Source organism: Macaca mulatta, chromosome 15 (assembly GCF_049350105.2).
Source record: "Macaca mulatta isolate MMU2019108-1 chromosome 15, T2T-MMU8v2.0, whole genome shotgun sequence".
Classification (NCBI taxonomy): domain Eukaryota; kingdom Metazoa; phylum Chordata; class Mammalia; order Primates; family Cercopithecidae; genus Macaca; species Macaca mulatta.
This window is the reverse complement of record NC_133420.1, coordinates 47,009,185-47,027,972: the sequence shown is the minus strand read 5'-3', so window position 1 is coordinate 47,027,972 and position 18,788 is coordinate 47,009,185. Positions and strand designations below refer to the sequence as shown.

At 38.2% G+C, this 18,788-nt stretch overlaps 1 protein-coding gene across 7 annotated transcripts in view; it reads right to left on the bottom strand.

Annotated features, from left to right (window-relative positions):
* Positions 1 to 5,887: 5,887 nt before the first annotated feature.
* ECPAS (Ecm29 proteasome adaptor and scaffold) overlaps positions 5,888 to 18,788 on the bottom strand; it is a 125,407-nt gene continuing 112,506 nt past the window's right edge. For all 7 annotated transcript variants that reach the window (XM_077968343.1, XM_028834989.2, XM_015117110.3 and 4 more), the window contains 12 exons: positions 17,887 to 17,953; positions 17,233 to 17,324; positions 17,090 to 17,156; positions 16,347 to 16,538; positions 15,590 to 15,798; positions 14,695 to 14,738; positions 14,408 to 14,600; positions 13,006 to 13,144; positions 10,490 to 10,595; positions 10,202 to 10,290; positions 7,575 to 7,646; positions 5,888 to 6,171 (listed from right to left, as the gene is read on the bottom strand). In XM_077968343.1, the coding sequence (XP_077824469.1) occupies positions 6,032 to 6,171; positions 7,575 to 7,646; positions 10,202 to 10,290; positions 10,490 to 10,595; positions 13,006 to 13,144; positions 14,408 to 14,600; positions 14,695 to 14,738; positions 15,590 to 15,798; positions 16,347 to 16,538; positions 17,090 to 17,156; positions 17,233 to 17,324; positions 17,887 to 17,953 (1,410 nt within the window). In that variant the 3' untranslated portion in view covers positions 5,888 to 6,031. The remainder of the gene's footprint in view (positions 6,172 to 7,574; positions 7,647 to 10,201; positions 10,291 to 10,489; positions 10,596 to 13,005; positions 13,145 to 14,407; positions 14,601 to 14,694; positions 14,739 to 15,589; positions 15,799 to 16,346; positions 16,539 to 17,089; positions 17,157 to 17,232; positions 17,325 to 17,886; positions 17,954 to 18,788) is intronic.

The window sequence follows — 18,788 nt, the reverse complement described above, 5'->3', positions numbered from 1 at the left end:
CTGAAGTTCATAGTTTGCCTTCGGGTTCACTCCTGGTGGTGTACGTTCTATAGGTTTGGGCAAATGTACAATGACATATATTCACAACTGTAGTATTAGACAGAGTATTTTCACTGCCTTAGAAATCCTCTCTGCTCTATTTATTCACCCTTCCCTTCTCTCAACACCTGGCAATCACTGATCTTTTTACCGTCTCCACAGCTTTGCCTTTTCCAGAATGTCATATAGTTGGAATCATACAGGATGTAACCTTTTCAGATTGACTCCTTTCACTGAATAATATAAACTTATGTTTTCTCCATGTTTTTAATGGCTTGATAGCTCTTTTTAGCACTGAATAATATTCCATTTTCTGGATGTATCAGTTTATTTTATATTTTACCATTCACCTACTGAAGGACATCTTGGTCGCTTCCAATTCTTGGCAATTATGGATAAAGCTGCTATAAATATCCATGTGCAGATTTTGCATGGACTCAAGTTTTCAATTCACCTGCATAAACACCAATGAGCACAATCGAATGGTAAAGGTATGTTTAGCTTTGTATAGCTTTTTAAAAACAACAAATATTCTCCAATTCTATGTCCAGTATGGTGGAGTAACTTCCCAGAAGACTGCCTTGCATATAGAAACTATAAACACTGTATTCAAAATAAAACAAAACAAAACAAAAACAATTTTCTTAAGGCTCTAAAGTCAGAGTGGGGTAGATTTTGGCAGAGAGCCAAAACATGGAAGGGGCCGGCAGGGGGTGAGTTTCGGGGCTTTGTCCTTAGGGTAAAGCACAGTCAGAGCGTGGCACAGAACAGTGGAAGCTCCCACTGAAAATCACCCTCTCTCCAGCCTGAGGGAGGCAGAGCCCACTACAAAGTAAGGGGAAAATCTTGGATATAAAACAGCAGAGAAGAACCCAAGTTTCTATGTGTAACTATGCCCAAGTCTGTGATTAACCTCTGAACCACTTTTGTTCACGGCAGACTGCAAACAGCTCAGCCAAAAATAAGCTGAACTGAGATCTGAGCCAAAGGGGAGACAGTTGGCAGTTTGAGTCTAACCATGTTCATTGTCTGCTCAAATTGAACAGCAGCTCTTTGAAGGAACAATCCAGAGTCTCCATGACATAACATGCACAATGTCCAGGAATGTTGGGACATAGTCCCAAAATACCGGATATACGAAGAACCAGGAAATGATGTTGGGGACCTGGGGGAAGCAATAAAAAAAGACCAAAGCCAAGATGATCCAGATGTGTAAGTATCAAATAAGAACTTAAAAGCAATTATAATTATGCTTCATGAAGTTTTTAAAAATGTTAATGAAAGATTAGAAATTGAAAATTTTTAAAAATTGAAACTTTAGAATGGAAAATTAAAATATCTGAAATAAAAACTCACTAGATGGGCTTTAATATCAGAATGCACATGGTAGAGTCAGTAAACTTAAAGAGAATTTTTAAAACATGACTAAGACCTGTAGAACAACATCAAAAGAGCTAACATATGTTTAACTAGAGTTCTAGAAAGAGAGGAGAGAAGATGGCACAGGGAAAAAAAAACATGGGTAAATGGCCAAAAAAAAAAAAAAAAATCTCAAATTCAGTAAAATGCATACATTTAGAAATTCAAAAATCGAAGCATAACTTGAGGATAAATATGAAGAAAAGCACAGCTAGGTACATCATAGTCAAAGTGCTTTAATCCAAAAATAGGAAAAATCATGAAAGCAGACAGAAAAAAAACTACACACCACATCCAGAGAGCAACAATTTGAACAGCCTCAGAAATCACACTGGAAACGATGAAGGCCAAGAAACAGTGGGGCATCTTTACAGTGCTAAAATAAAACAAATACTAAAAAATACTGATGTTCAGAAAAGATCCTGTATTTGAAGACTGTTCTGGAATCAAAAGTAGCATAACAGAATTATACATCTAACTACTAATACCCAACATTGGTTTTAAAGTACTCTTTTCAAGAATACCCAAACAAATACAGATGTTCCTATTAGCTGTTTTCTCACTGTCCTTTATCTTTTTCATAAAGGCTTTTTCACTACTACTTGAATGTAAAAGAAATGTATCATTTTTAAAGGTAAACAAACACTTAAAACTTTCAGAAAGCATCATTTGAAAGGCTGTTTCCAACTTTTATAACATTATAATGTTTCACTTTAAAAACATGTTACTCTAGCTCCCTGGTTCCCTCCCATAATCCCAGCACTCTGGGAGGCTGAGGCACGTAGATCACCTGTGGCCAGGAGTTTGAGACTAGCCTGGCCAAAGAGGTGAAACCCCATGTCTACTAAAATGTAAAAATTAGCTGGGTGTGTTGGCAGGTGCCTGTAATCCCAGCTACTCGGGAGGCTGAGGCAGAAGAATCCCTTGAACCTGGGAGGCAGAGGTTGCAGTGAGCTAAGATCGCACCATTGCACTCCAGCCTGGGTGACAAAGACTCCATATCAACAACAACAACAACAACAACAACAAAAAAGAGTTACTCTAGTAAGCTAATTTGGAACCTGCTTGAAAGGAAAAAACATACCAGGAGGGAACGGCATGGGCTTGTTGGCTGCTCGAGATAATAAGCAAGGTAACTCACTTTCATGGCCACCTTCTATAGTCTAAATATTTGCTTGGCAGTTTACAGTATAGGATGTGATTGTACCTCTGACATTTTACATTCATAGCCACGTATCTTAATCTTGGTCAAAAGGAGAACTGTCTGTTGTTTCTGTATGTTCCTAAGGGATTACTTTTATGAGAAAATAAAATGTTTCCATACCTCTTCTCCAAGCATCTGACAGCAGTTGTTCAGGGAGTCTTCCTTTTGTTTCCGCTTTGCCTCGGAACTCCTAAACACTTAAGCCCAGCAATTTCTACTTACCAGAGTTAGCTCAGAATATGGCAGGCAGTAGGGCTTTTTTTTTTTTTTTTTTAAAGTGTAACTAGTCAACACCTTGGCAGTTGAATTATTTTCCTGAAGAATTAATAAAAATTAATGCACTACTTCAAAAGAACAGATCATGCAGTTTTATTTGCCATTTAATATCTTCTTGGGCATGGATGGGATTTTCCTTTAAAATAAGACTATCAGACACTTAGCTAGCTGGGACACACTGCAGAGGATTTTGTGAAAGTCGCATATAAAATACAAAATTCTGTTAAGTATAACACCCATTTAACAATAGTTTGTACATTACAATGAGGCCAATGTCAAAATAACTCCCTGGCCTAGACAGCAGCATGAATCTATTGTGGCAGCAGCAGGTAGAAATGCCCCATGGAGGGCAGCCAGTGTGTGCACAGTGCAGTTGCTGCAAGAGCGCAGACCAACAAGAGCACATCTTTTTTCTTTTGTCTTATTAGTAAGTGCACAGTGAAAGATGGAAGAGGGAAGCAATGGGGATGCAGAGGCACTTTTGCTGTGCAGGTAGACTGTATTACAGGGAGACAGGGAGATACATGGAATTATAAATTCAATGCAAACATTAAGAAACAGCTGCTCTTTATCACCAGAAAGACAATTATACACTATTTTCACGATTCTGATTTCCAACTTGCCACACTTTGGGTATCTCCTTTTCACATATCAGTACATTTGAGACAATACATCCTGTGCACTAATTCCAGGAATAAGGAATTCAGTAATAGACCCTACCACCAATCAGTTTCTTGTATGACAGGTAACACAGACTATTTCCAGGGAGAAAGAACCAAAATCTGTTTGGGGGAGCTCTGGAAAACAAAGGCTGATGATAATAAACATGTATGAGTCCTTCTGCCATTTGTTGGCCAGTGAACATTTCACAATTACAAGCTCTGTTATTAACCCTTTTAATAAATATATGCACACATGCACATCAAACACAAGGGGCACTGTGAGACAATTATTGAGCATTACTAGCTGTGTGAATGATTAGGCTGGTCAAGATGAAGGCATTAAGTATACAAATTAGAAACGTGCTCAGAAGGCTAATGTACAGGAATTCAATAGCACTAAGCACAAAGGTTCGAGTGCCTCAGCACCACTGTTAGCACCAAGGGAAATTCCCAATATTAAAAAACAAAAAGCTTAAAAAGCGTAACATTTGACAAGGTGTTAACATTTGATATAGACTAAGAGCATAATTCTTGTCTTTATAATCCTACTTTCTGAAAATATCCAACCTGCATTGCATTCTTGCCAAGGAATAATATCCCGAGTACTATAAATGAAAGTCAGAGAGTACTTGGTGGAGGGGGAAATACTGATATGAAAAACAGTAAGTCCTAAAAGATGCCATAAACTTTCTAAAAAACATCCGAAGTTGATTTTACCCCAAGCAAAAGCCATTCTCAAATGAAAATCCATGATAGATTCCTTAAAATTCATGATGCTACTAAAACTCACAAGTCAGTATCAGCAGAGGATGTTTTTGTAATTAACACTTAAATTTTTATTTGTAAACTCCCTTTTCAATCAGAAACAATCCCTAAACACAGCATATTCAGCCAAGTCTAGGTGCTATCTATGGCAGTGTTTTTTAAACTGTGAGTAGTGACCCAAGTTGTGAGTCAGGAAATGAATTGAGACAGTCTGAAGAGTATTATATCAGGAGCCCAGGGGGAGATATTAAAGGGTATCACACAGTTATGTATTATTTCATGAAATGTTTTAAATATTTTATATTTAGGCATGCACATATATACACACACAAACACACATGTTCTGGGTCGTGATGTAAAAAGTTATTTTTATTATGACTTGCAGTCAAAAAAGTTTGAAATACATCGGTCAATAGAGACCCTCAAAAATAATAAACATGGAGTTTCCACGAAAAATAATAAACATGGAGATTCCTGGTGTTAATGTCAATAAGGATCAGCATTGAATGTAAACCAATCTTCTGCTCTGGAATCCAAGGTAAGCTACAGAGTTCTCAGTTTACCATAAACACTAAGGCTTTACTTGTTTTTCCTCTTACCCTACACTTTCAGGCAGGGGCATGGGCAACAGAAGGAAGGAGGAAAACCCCTAGTGGCAATGATTTACTTGGAGTGGTATCATGTTATTTTGAGAAAAGGCATTTTTTAAAAGAGTAATTCCCAGGTGGCTAATTAAAAGGCTTTCCTTCTCCCCTATAAAGTCATACTGGTAGCATAAAAGTGAACAGAAATTTTATGTTGTCATTACAGTTTTGAGGCAGTCTGTGATTTTGTTTCTGGTTTTGCAAAATATGCAGCCACAGACACCGATAGAATGTGTGATCTTGTCCTAATCTACTTTACCCACCTGTAAAAGGAAGACGATTGGAATTATCCTAATGAGACTGAATCTGTCCTCTCCATCTGTAAAGATGCTAAACAATCATTTTCTCCAAATCAACCATCTAAACACACAAGACAATGTTCAGCTTCTGACTTTCGGAAACCCAACGATAAGGGTCACTTTAGTTCTGGCACAAGGGCTGTTGTGTGCCGCCCTAAACATACCTCAACTTGGAAGTTTCTTGGGTGGGCCAGGGTTAGCACTGATTTGGCAGATGGCTGTAAAAGAAAGTATCCAGGGCAGAATATTAAACACCTGGGTTCTGACTTTGGCACAGGCCTCAGAAAGCCTCTGAGATGACACAGCTTCCTATTTCTTCAGGTTTAAGAGGAAGGTTAAAACAAGTTATTTACAGGCCCCTTCCTGAAATAACTAATTTGAATGCAGTTCTAAGATTTTTATCCAGCTTGCTCTACAACTTTGTCTATTAATTCCTTTAATAATAGCTTGTACTCTTTTAACAACTATTTCTGCCAGTTTCCTTTACAATCACCCCTCAAACATCCAAGGTTCCATTAAGCTCACTCAGCCCAGATACTTTAAAAACATAAAGTAAAATAAAGCTAATAAGGAACAAAATTTAAGGCTTTTTCTTTTTATTTCAGCCAAGGAATGATGCATGCTACAGATTAATCTTTACTCTTCCCCACTTGGTTTTTCAAAGAACACCACCATTTCAACCCCCAATGAACATGGCACTTGTTTGTTTCTTCCCCTTCTAATTTATTCCAGATTTTCAAGTGTTTTCTTCAGTAACGCTGCTTTCTCCTGCAGTTCAGGTCTGCTGTCTGGCTCCATAGTAGCTAAAGACTCAATTAGGAGCACTCTGCATTCAGATGTCAAACATTCCCACTGTTTAGATTCTGCATGAAAAAAAAAAAAAGAAAAAGAAAAAAGAAAAAACCCCAAAGATTCCTTATAGGACAAGAAAAAAATTTAAAAATATCCATCCCCCAAATAAATGCAAAGCAACCTCTTGATAACAGATCAGTATATAATGATTTAATGTTCAATAGGTGTCTCAAAACCTAATTCTTGACAATAGCCTAGAGGCACATCAGGGAGTTTCCTCTCCTTCCTCCAGTATCAGTGGGAGAAAGCGAAATAACTACAATGAAGCATAGTAGGAAGAAGGAATTATCGGGGCAAGGCACACTATAGCAAAAAAGTCATTTCAACAACACCATCGCAAGGCCATTTCATAAGATATGGTCAGTCAAAAAAAAAAAAAAAAGAAAAACTTGTAAGAAATTTCATAATTGCAAGGTCAGATTAAGTAGATGACACTCCCTTTTCTTTGAGTAAGGCATCTGAGAACTATTACATGCACACTGAAAATTTTAGAAAATAAGAAAGTATGTCAAATCTTAAATCTTGTTTACAAGGTTTTGCCACTTTCTAGCCATGTGGCTTCAAGCAAGTTTAGCTTGCCTTCAGCCTCATGTTCCTCATCTGGACTATATTAGTACGTATCTGGCAAACTGAGAATTTGGTAATATGACTTAAGTGCCTAGCTCTTTTATCTCAACAAGGAAAAAAGGGATCGGGAGATGTTTAGTGTTACTGAGTCTAAAAGTTCTGTCTGATGGAGCCCTAAGAGAGGTGTTTTAATTGCTAAGCAAAGATAGAGAAGTAGAAAGAGCAAACACACAAGGTTGCAGGAAAAACGTTTCCATCTCCTACATTCTTAATCCATGAAGTTAAAACAATTTGAGAGACAGGAAAAAAAAGAAGACAGTCCTCCTTCTGAAATCAGTAACAGATACACCACTGGAGAAAATGCTAAGTTCCCCCTACCCTGCCCACTGATAGACCATTAGAAGAAAAACAGGTTAGGGGAGAAGAAGTAGGATTAAGAAAATTGCTACTACCAGATTTGATGACTCAGGTAGATAACTGTTAAAAATGTTTTTCCAACTCCACTTTTCAGTGTGCTGTTCTGCTTATTTACATGCACACATGCCACTGTCAACCACTTCCTCTAATTAACCAAGATTAAGTCAGGATTCCCGATGAAAACAAAAACTTTATTACTTTAAGACAACTATAGCTTAATAATATATTAAAAATATATAAAAGAATATCAAATTTAAATATTTAGTAAAATTTAATAGTTTTGGCTTTGTCCTTTCTTATTGCATGTGCATACATACTGATTTGTATTTCAGAGTATATGCTTAGAGTATAAGAAAAATGAAACAAAAAATTTCTAAAACATATGCCACATGGCTTTGTGGTCCTCCAGTCAGAACTAACAACAACTTACCTTCAAGTTTTTTAAGCAGCAATTCTATCACAGATAAAGCTTCTGTTCTCACAGATGAGTAGGTCTTATTTTCTAAAAAGAAAAATCATACAGTTTATACGGCCTGCCTGAAAAACACAACCTCCAAGATTAAATTTGTGTTACTGAAAGAAAGATGTCCAGAAATTACAACTCTAGGGAAGGGTACATCTGGTTTTTTGTTTTGTTATGTTTTAAAGGAAGCTTCCCTTTGCTAAGTATCAAATACTTGAAATGTGCTAATGTACATAGTCTCCTACTTTGGGAAAACAAAAACCTGTCAGCCAAGTATACCAATCACCACAACAAATGGTAATATTTAAATGATCCATTTTAGAAGTGGAAGATGAAAAAACTATCTCAAACACAAAATCATCTTCACATCACACATAAGAACGATCCTTAGGTCTGCATGACCCTCCTCATTTTACCAAAGAACATTATACGACCCAGTGTTTAAGCCGATCAGGGAAACCTGGAACCCAGCAAAGACAAGTCTGTTGGCCGCCAGTTCTTTATCCATAAAAGCATGTTACTGCCAGCAACTGCAACTGAAGCATGCTTCCTTGGCATCCACTCTTTGACATGGCATCTGATTCACGGTGAAATTGTCTACCAAAAAAATCAACATACAACCAAGCCCAAAGCAGGGTAGGCATGAGATGGGCCTTAATCTTGTTATGCTATGAAGTACAGAAGTGCTACAGTGACAGTGACCTGTCAAAATGACACAGGAGTCAGCTTGAAAGGGCTTCCACTGGCCAAATCTGGGACAATTTGAGTAACAAATTAAGATTTAAAAACTTAAATTATAAACCCTTTGAAGGGGGAAAGAAATCCATGAATCAATGCCAGTAACAGATAAATAAAAAGATGGGCAGAAGAGAAGAATCTTGCTTACAATAGAATTCCAACTATCAAATGGTGAATGTGGACAAAATGCTAGAGTTGCAAAATCATCTTAGTAAAAACTGGTTCAGGGAAGAATCATCAATGCATGCTAAATATAGAGAAGAGATTGTAAAGAAGATAAACATTATTTGAACGATCTTAAGGTCTGTTCCCACAGGCTACTTATTAGACACAAAAGGAAAATATAGTAACTAGCCATTAGAGAAAAACTGATAGTACCTTGACCAGGTAATCAAAATTAACATCACAAATGATAACAGATGGACACTGTGTGTGCCTCTTAATGTGAGGACATATCACTTATGTAAGTATCCCAACTGGGAATTCATAACCTGGATCTGATCATGAGAAAACATCAAACACCAAATGAGAAACACTGTTTTTTTCAAAAAGGGACTTTATTCTTCAAAATTGTCAATGTCCTAAGACAAAGAAAGATTGACAAAGTATTCCAGATTGAAGGAGACTAAAAATATATGACAACAAAATTCAATAAATAATTATGAATTGGAGGCCAAGGCGGGCAGATCACGTGAGGTCAGGAGTTTGAGACCAAGACTAGCCAACATGGTGAAACCCCGTCTCTATGAAAAGTACAAAAATTAGCCAGGCTTGATGGCACACACCTGTAAGCCCAGCTACTTGGGAAACTGAGGCAGGAGAATCACTTAAACCCAGGAGGCAGAGCTGCAGTGAGCCAAGATCGCACCATTGCACTCCAGCCTGGGTGACAGAGCAGACCCTGTCTCAAAAATAATATTAATCATCATCATCATCATCATCATCCTGGACTGGATTCCCTAATGAAGGGGAGGGAAAAAAAAACAATCCTATAAAGAACATTACTGGCTGGGTGTGGTGGCTCATGTCTATAACTCCAGTATTTTGGGAGGCCAAGACAGGTGGATTGCTCGAGCTCAGGAGTCCGAGAACACCCTGGGCCAACACAGTGAAGCCCTGTCTCTACAATTAATATAAAAATTAGCCAGGTGTGATAGTAACTGTAATCCAAGCTACTTGGGAGACTGAGGCAGGAGGATTGCTTGAACCTGGAAGGTGGAGGTTGCAGTGAGCTGAGATCACACCTCTGCACTTCAGCCTGAGTGACAGAGCGAGACTCTGTCTCAAAAAGTAAAAATAAAAATAAAGAACATTACCGAATCAACTGAACAAACTACAGTATGAACAATAAACATTTGATTTAAAAAACTGCATCCATGTTTACTACCTAAAGTTGACAATGGTACTGTGGCACACTAAATAACTGAGGAAAAAGGGGGCCTGATGTAAGCAACATACTTTCAAATGGTTCAGGAGAAAAACATGTATACAGAAGTCCAAATGACAAAGCAAATGGCACAAAATGTTAACAGATGATTCTGGGTAAAGTGTATACATATTGCAGAGTATTAAATGTACTGTCGTTGCAACCATTGTGTAAGTTTGAATTTACTTTCAAGTAACAATTTTGTAAAAATACTTGTCACGAAGGTTTTTCTAAACTAGATGCTAAAATCCTGTTATAGTTCCAGATTTAAATATTCCAGTTAAGGGGTACACACGGAGTATATTAAGTAGCAGAGTCCAGTAGCTGTTTCAGAAATTTAGTTCCTAAGACAAGGTAGGAAATATTTGAAGCTCGGCTCCTTAGCTTTAAAATTAGGACTCCCTCGTCAGTTTTAGTTTACTACACTCACCTAAAGAATATGTGATTGATTTACAAGTTTCAAGCAGAATTTCAGCCAAAGCCTCAGGATCTGCATATTCTTCTTCCAAAAGCATTAACCTATACAAATCAGAAAGCAAGGTACAAATGCTAATTATTAAGAAACAGTCTAAAACTTTCCTGTCACAATTTCTGTCTGTATGTATCATTGTCACTTTAGCTACTAGTTTTTAAATGTATAAAAATTCCACTGATTATATATAAAATGCTGCAGGGGTGGGGGGAACAAAATAAAAAACTGAACCATGAAGCAGTTTACCCCTGAAAAAAGGCATTCATTGATTGTAAGACTCCTAGCTGCACTTTCCACGTGCTGAGTTTTAGCCGTTCACACATCAGTTTGCACAGCTCCTGACGATAACAACCTGGACAAGGTGGGACACAGCAGGAGAGAGTATAAAAGAGCAAGAGATGGAATAAATGAGGGACAGACAGAGCAAGAGAAAGGCAGAGGGACAGAGAAAGAGAGAAGGCAGGGAGGATAAGGGAGAGAAAAGCAGGAAAAAGAGAAATAAAACAATAAATATTTTTAATTAAAGCCATTGAAATTTCTCCAAAACCTTCAGCATGACTTTGTACTCAATCCCCAAACAAATTTCCTTGATCAGAAACTGCCCCCACAAAGGTACAATATAATTGTTTACAAATATTCACTTTCAAGGCATATGGTTCTCCATGGAACTGAGAAAGCACTTTAACCACACCCCCTTTGCCCCTCAAAACTCCCTGAATGACAGCCAAAGAAACGAGAACTCTGGAGGCCAGGAGCTCCTCTCTAGATGCTCACAAGCCTCTGCAAATTGCAGGTTTGCCAAGAGTCAACAGTGCCTTCTTATAAACCTGTTATGCCAAGCGCAACTGTAATTATAATTATATAATTAATATTATGCCAACTGATGAACCAGCAGAAAACTTAAGAACGAAATTGTTTTTAATTACTGTAGGATTTTGTAGGGCTCAAACAAATGTAAAAATGGGGGAAAAAATCTAGAATTCTGCACTAGAATTGTCTCATAAGAGCTTGAAATTTCTCTATTTTAAAGAAACAAAACCCAGAAATTGTAGATATACGTAAGAAGCCAATGCGTAACAGTTAAGTTCCTAAAGAAAAGGCCTTGGTTCGCAATAAATGCACTTTTCTATTAACAACCTTCTACATCTTATATTAAAATAAACTGCTTTATGTTTGTATCAACTTTCTCATACAATTCCCTACCTTAGCTGTCTCCACCTATCAAGGAAAAGTGTAACAGTCTTTATAGCGTCATATTAGTGGACTTCCACTGCAGTGTATAATATTAAGAAATAAAACCACTTGCAAATTTGTATCTTCTGGGAAACTCTTCCTATAAACACAGCAAATACGTAAGTTCACTCAAAGGCTGACAGGGCTCAAAGAGAACCTTAACTCTGATTCTAGACATATCCAATTACAAATACTCAACAATACCTTTTTTAATAACATTCAGTAATATTGTTGCTTGGCATGGAGGCTCATACCTATAAATCCCAGCACTTCAGGAGGGAGGCCAAAGTGGGAGGATCACTTGAGCCCAGGAGTTTGAGACCAACCTGGGCAACATAGCAAGACCTCACCTCTTCAAAAACAAAAAAAACAAAAAACTAGCTAGGTGTCATGGCATGCACCTGTATACCCAAATACTTGGGAGGCTGAGGCAGGAAGATCACTTGAGCCCTGGACGTAAAGGCTGCAGGGACTGCACCATTGCACTCCAGCCTGGGTAACAGAGCAAGACCCTGTCTCCAAAAAAAAAAAAAAAAAAAATATATATATATATATATATATGTAGACACACACACTAAGATCTTCAGCGGGACGCACTGTAGGACCCAACCCAAGGCAAGCTTAAAGGGTAGCATCATCACTTCTTGGCCTTTTGGCTAAGATCCAGTGTAAAGGGTAGTATCATCCCAAGGTTAAGGCCCTATCAGGGGACTCGAAACTAACTGCAACCTCATCCAATAATAAAGGTTTACTATTGATTTAATCTTTGGGAAATACATGTCCAGTTCTGAAAATCGTCCAGTAGTGAGTTTTTCACTGAAACAAGGATTTCAAGTGCTTACTGAACACTTGGTAACACGGCCATTCATTTTAGGATAAAGAGACCCCACTAATAAACTTTGTGGATTCCTCCAAATGATCATCAAGAAGATCAGCAGAACTCTTCTATCAAACTCTCTGCATAAAATGTATCATGGTTATTATAGGTGGAACTATGCCCCCAAAGTTCATATGTTGAAATACTATCCCCCAGTACCTCAGAATGTTACTGTATTATTATTAGATAGAAGACAGACCCTTTAAAGAGGTCCTGTGAGTGGGCCCTAATACAGTGTGTCTGGTGTCATTACAGGAAGAGGTGATTAAGACACAGAGACAACAAAGATCATGTGAAGACACACGGAGAAGACAGCCATTCCCAAGCCAAGGTCTCAGAAGAAACTAACCCTGCTGACGATGCCTTGATCTCAAAAGCTCAGACTTCCATCCTCCAGAATTGTGAGAAAATAAATTTCTGCTAAGCCACCCAGTCCGTGATACTTTCTTACAGCAGCCCTCGCTGCAATGGTACACTGATCAGTGAGGTGATATGCTCACGTACACAAAAAATTTCCACTGAGTAATTCTCATTACTAATCAATCAGGCTCGATAAGAAACAATAACTATACTTTGTCATACAGAAAACCTTTGCTCTCATTAAGTAACCTCTGGTTACAGCACTTCTTCAAATGCGGTTTCTGGTGCTTACGTTGGGTCTCTGCGTTTCGGGGCCAGGCTTTGCCCAGGCTTTCAAAGGCACCCAGCAGATATTCCAGCTGGAGCTCCTTTTCCTTCTCATTCTCATCTTCATTTTTGGTTGTCTGGACCCCACTACTTTCAAGTGAATTCTAGGATATATCAAAGAAAATAAAATTTAATATTTTCTTCTTCAAAGTTACAGGTATGCTATTAAACCAATCAGAGTACTAGGGCAAGAGCTATTAACCAAGAGTTAAACAGTAAATTCTCTACCATAAGCTTCCCCATTTACGACAAGGATTTATAACCAGAATACTGTGTCTCTAATAAATTTAGGAAATACTTTACAGGAATCTGTAAACAAAAGCTAAAAAATACTGCATATGTAGTCTTTTGAGCATAACGTGAGATCTGCATGAGAATCAGGTATTAAAGATGGAAGAAACTCAGTAACGATCTGAATAAATCCAAACTTTTTCTTGATAGATAGGAAAACAGAGGCTAAGAGAAGCAACTGGTCCAGCTCGCTAGTGATGTCGTCAACTTAAAATACAAGTCTCCTAAATCCATATGCTATCACTATGTTTGTAATAGAAATTATTTAAATAGCCTTATTACTGAAAGAAAACAACTGCAAATTAGCAGCAATAAGAAATAAGAATGTTACTTAAAATATTTCATGTTTCACAAATAGGGAAACCACACTCTTTTTTTCTTTTTTTTGGACCAGTGCCCAACTTTTAAAACTGAGTATTCCATTTTCCACATGAAACCTGAGTGGTTATTTTTTTGACCCAAATCCTCCACTATATGGCAGAGGCAATTCACATGACACACTGAGCTTCTTGCCTTTATTCTAGGATGGCTGGGGTGGCTTAGCTTATTAGCTAAGCCAAAGCTTATTATGACATAAACTGTTCATTTACTACCAAATCCACTCTCTGCTTCTCCCATGGAGGGAAAATGGACACCCAGAATGAAGACTCAGTCTGCTGCCAGGTGTGCTAAGTACTGAGCAACGGGATGGATATAAGTCAAAGTGCCATCTAGCGGTGCCCAGGAACTCTCCTCAAGAGAGAACTGGCATGCCCACTGTGATCCTTCATCCTTGCTTCACCTCCTCTGCATTCCTGCCTGGAACACACATACACTGTGGACCTTGAGGATGATGACTCCACCCTAGAAATGGCAGAGTTGGGAGATGTAAAGAGCCGGAATACCTGAACGCTTTGTGATGCTCCCAATGCTACATGAGAAACATAGCACTGTCTATCTTGTTTAAGGCCATATTTTGGAATTTCTCTGCTACTTGCAGCTAAACTAATCCTAATCATCAGGACATAGGGGAAAACAATGTTTTAACTCTTTCTTTTTAAAGTATAAACCAGAACTGAGGATACAGGTGGTATTACCTTCTTGATGAGAGGTATGACAATGTCAGAAAACTCCTGGAATCTGTCTTCTTTGGTGGCCTTCAAGACATCAGCTGCACAGCTGATTGCTACAATCTTGTATTTGAGATTCTCTTTGCTACATTCCTTCAGAACAGCTTGAAGAATTTCATTTGTGCTGGGTTGATTGGGCACAGACTTTTCCAGCTCTGCACTACAGGATCCATAAAAAAGCATCAGAAGTTAATAAAGGCTGCAGCTTTCAGGTTCAGTTTAAGAAATGGCATCCTCATTGAAAGAACATTTACCTGCAAGCTGTCACCACACAGGCAATGGCTTTCAACAGCTCTTCCTAAGGGGGTGAAAGATGAGGACATACTATTAATCCCAAACATGTCATTTACACTCTCTACACTATGATTATAATTACCTTAGGAATTTCTGATAACTGTGACAGCAAAAATTAACAATTGTCACCTCATCTTTAATGCATAATTTTAAGCACATCCACCAAGTTTTACTCCAAACCATGGACGCAGGATAATCATCTTCACCTCCATTTCGTAGAAGCCTAAAGAACTGATTTGACCCAGGTCTCACAGACAACAGTGTCAACCACAGAATTAGAATGATGTCTGACTCCCAGTCCAGTACTACTTCAGTACCGCATGGGCCACTGTTGACCTTTACAACATAAAGATCATTATGTTGCCACAATCTCATGTTCCCCACTGAGTGTTCACTGTAAGAATCCTACTAAAGCCCCTGTGTAAAAAAATAACTGTTACTAATTCATAGGTCCCAGAGATGGGCATCTTCAGCCCCAGGTTTAGAAGCAGCCTACCTTGCTACTCTATGTCACACGGGCCCAATCCTGATCTTTTTATGCTCAATCCTGATCTGTTCATAAGGTCAACAGGTACAAAATGCTGACAAGTTGGTTTAAGACATAACTTGGAAGGCTGAATATGAAAAATGTATCTATCTCCAGCATTACTGTCCATTATGCAAGGCCACGTGGGTTCCAGTTTCAGAGGAAATACCACAGTTAATTGGGCAAGGTTTACCCAAAGCTCCACCGTCTAGGAAATCTGGTTCACAAAAATAATCCATCAGAAGTTACACAAAACCAGACCCTTATTATTATATGAAATGAAAGATGAAGTCAGAATCCCTTTAACTGGGCATGAATGGTTCCTTTACCTTTCCTGCCCACGTTCTTCCAGCCAGGCCTTGCAGCAATGCGGTCAGTATCATTCCGAGATATGGAGGTACTAGAGAGCTAGTTTGCTTTGCAATTGATGCCATGGCAATTGCACCCTGGGCTTTCATTTTCCAAGACTGAGACTGCAAAGCCTTCTGGGTAATACTAATTAACTCCTGCAGGTATAATCGAATGCCACCAAAAGAACCTAGGAAAGCAAAATTAAAACAACTTTTAAGTGACAAGAAAAATTAACTGATTTTTCTAAGTCTGAAAAAGAGTCAGTGACCAACAGTCTAAAAGCAGTGATTCTCAACTGTTAAAACACACCACTCTCTCAAAGGGAGAGAAAGTGTGATGGTGTTGTGACTTACTCTCACAATAGTAGAACTTTACGAACTTAGGTACCCACAGGAACGTATCACACAAATGGGCATCACCCATTAATATGTAACAAGGTGAAAAACACATTTGGAAAACCACTCTAAAATAGTCTAAGGCCACATAAAATCACACTCTCAATTAAAAATGTAAAGCTCTCCTTGCTCACAGAGTTTGTATTCTCTCATGTGGACAGTGAGGAATGAGTAAAGACAAAAATCCTAAGTGCCAACCTTGAGAACTCAGCAATTGGGATGGGTGCATATTAAGGTCCTGGGAAAGTAACTTTAGAGGAGTTTATGAAAAATGAATGCAAGTAAAAAATTCTAGCTGTGATTCCTAAGAAGCAGGTTTAACTCAGGTCACACTACTAACCAGGTACATTTTCCTGCCACACTTCAGTCCATAAATTACATTCTTCTTTTTCGGATTTTTCCTCATCAGCAATTTCATGCATGCCTAAAAATGCCAGAGGCAGGACTTCTTTTGCATGATTCTTTAACACATCAGGGCTGTATCGTCCAATAGCATGAATAGTCAAAGCACAAGAGGTCTTGTAGATAGGTTCTGAAAAGGAGAAACCAAAATCTTTATGATATTTATTGTTTTTAAGGGTAACTGATCTAAATAGGCTATTGTTCAACTCATACAATAGCAAAACAAATAGGTAAAATCAATTAGAAATGTTTCTAGCAGGCTGGGTTGTGGTGGCTCACACCTGTAATCCCAGCACTTTGAGAGGCCAAGGTGGGCAGATAGCTTGAGCTCGGGAGTTTAAGACCAGCCTGGGCAACATGGCGAAACCCCATCTGTACAAAAAATACAAAAATTAACCAGGTGTGGTGGCACGTGCCTGTAGTCCCCGCTACTCAGAAGGTTGAGGCACAAGAATCGCTTGAGCCCAGGAGGCTGAGGTTGCAGTGAGCCGAGATAGCACCACTGCACTCCAGCCTCAGCGACAAAGCCAGACACCATCTCAAAAAAAAAAAGAAAAGGAAAGAAACAAATGTTTCTAGCAAATCACATAAAATCATGGAGGGTAAGACCTAATTTGTACTGTTTTACTGGGCTGTTAACATCTAAATTTAAAATGACATAAAATAGAAAAAGAAAGGTACCTTCTTTCTCCATATACCACCCACTGAGCTTCTGCAGGAGTTTTTCAGTGCTGCTATCCCGTGAAGTCTGAAAAAGAAACAATCCTAAGTATTTCTTTGTAACTGTCAGAGTTTTATTTAACTAAGCAAGAAATTTAACTCACCCGAACTAAATGGCCCATGGCAAATGCACAAGATTTCTGAATCACACTGTTCCGATCTGTCAGGCCACTAAGCAAAGCACTCATAAGTTTACCTACCAGAAATAAAGAGAAAAAATCTGATACTTGGTTGACCAAATGTTCCACTCTGTTCCCAGAACCCAAACAAACCTAACCCTATAATTAACATCTGATTTCCTCCACAGTATAGATTTCTGAATGTTATATTTATATATCCATTTGCTTCCTTTCACCTCATATAAAGTTAAAATTAAACCAGAATATCGTGGAAAACTTTGCAAAAATGAGAGCCAGGTATATAAAGAACATTAGCTCAGTCTAGAAACCAATCTAAGAAGAGAAAAATGCTGACATAAAATCAGCTATCAATGGTAAGTCCTCTGGAATAGAGGATACTTTTACCTCCATATACCACTAAGGAACAATCAAACGTTTATGAACAGTGAAAAGTTGCTAAACTTGATAAACCCTGCACTTCCTGCAGACAAGGAAATGAAGGGGCCAGGGGACTGAAGGGAGAAAAGGCACACAGCATCACAAGCAGGTCTGAATGATAATTATTTTTCCTTTTTAAAACTCTGTCACACAAGACAGGGCCGTGCAAAAATATCACCACACATCACTTGACAAACTCACCTGAGTAAGGTGTTAGGTCCTGAGGACACTGAGTAGTTAATGACACAATGACACTGGCACAGCCACCCTACAGGATTACAAAAGCAAAGGTCTAAATCTGATGGTCACAATGTTCTACCTACCAAACCACTGGCTTAGGTGCCAAAAATTTAAACATATAAAATACATGAAACCTAATACCCCCTCCAGGATTCAATACAGAAAAAGGAAAACTCTTAAACTAGTAATGCAGAGATTTTATTTTTTAAACTCCCAAGAGAAACATGGGTGATCTTAGACATTGTGAAAAAGAAAGAAAACTGGTACAATCTTCTGGAAAAGCAAAATATGTCATCTTGTCCATCACTGGGCTAACATTTCCATTTCTAGAAATTTAACCAAATATCTTCAGGTATGCCTCATCAACATTAAGCATCACGGTGCTTTACTAATTTTTCAAAAACTGAAAACAAGTCAGATGTTCCCTGATGGAATAAAATAAATGATGTTACATCCATACAGTGGAGTATCACAGGGCCATTAGAAGAGGACATTGCAGAAGATACATGTGCAGAAAAGACCGGAAGGAAACACTCCAAAATACTAACAGCAGTTATCTCTGTATAGCAAAATTCTGGACAATTTTTAACTTTTTCCTAATCTATAAATGCTAAAATTTTAAAATACCAGCAAGTGTTAATTTTATCATAAGAAAAAATGTGAGTTATTAATTTGTTGTTAAAAGGGTGGTGGGCAGGGGGGCGTCTGATCCTTCAAAGATCTTGAAAACGAAGACATTTTTCTGTTCAAACACTGCTGACCCCTCTGTGAAAAATCCAATTGCCACCTAAAACAATCCATGCCCTAATAACTGGATGCGCATTTCCATGAACTGCTAATGAATGACAACCTAGAGGGTACGT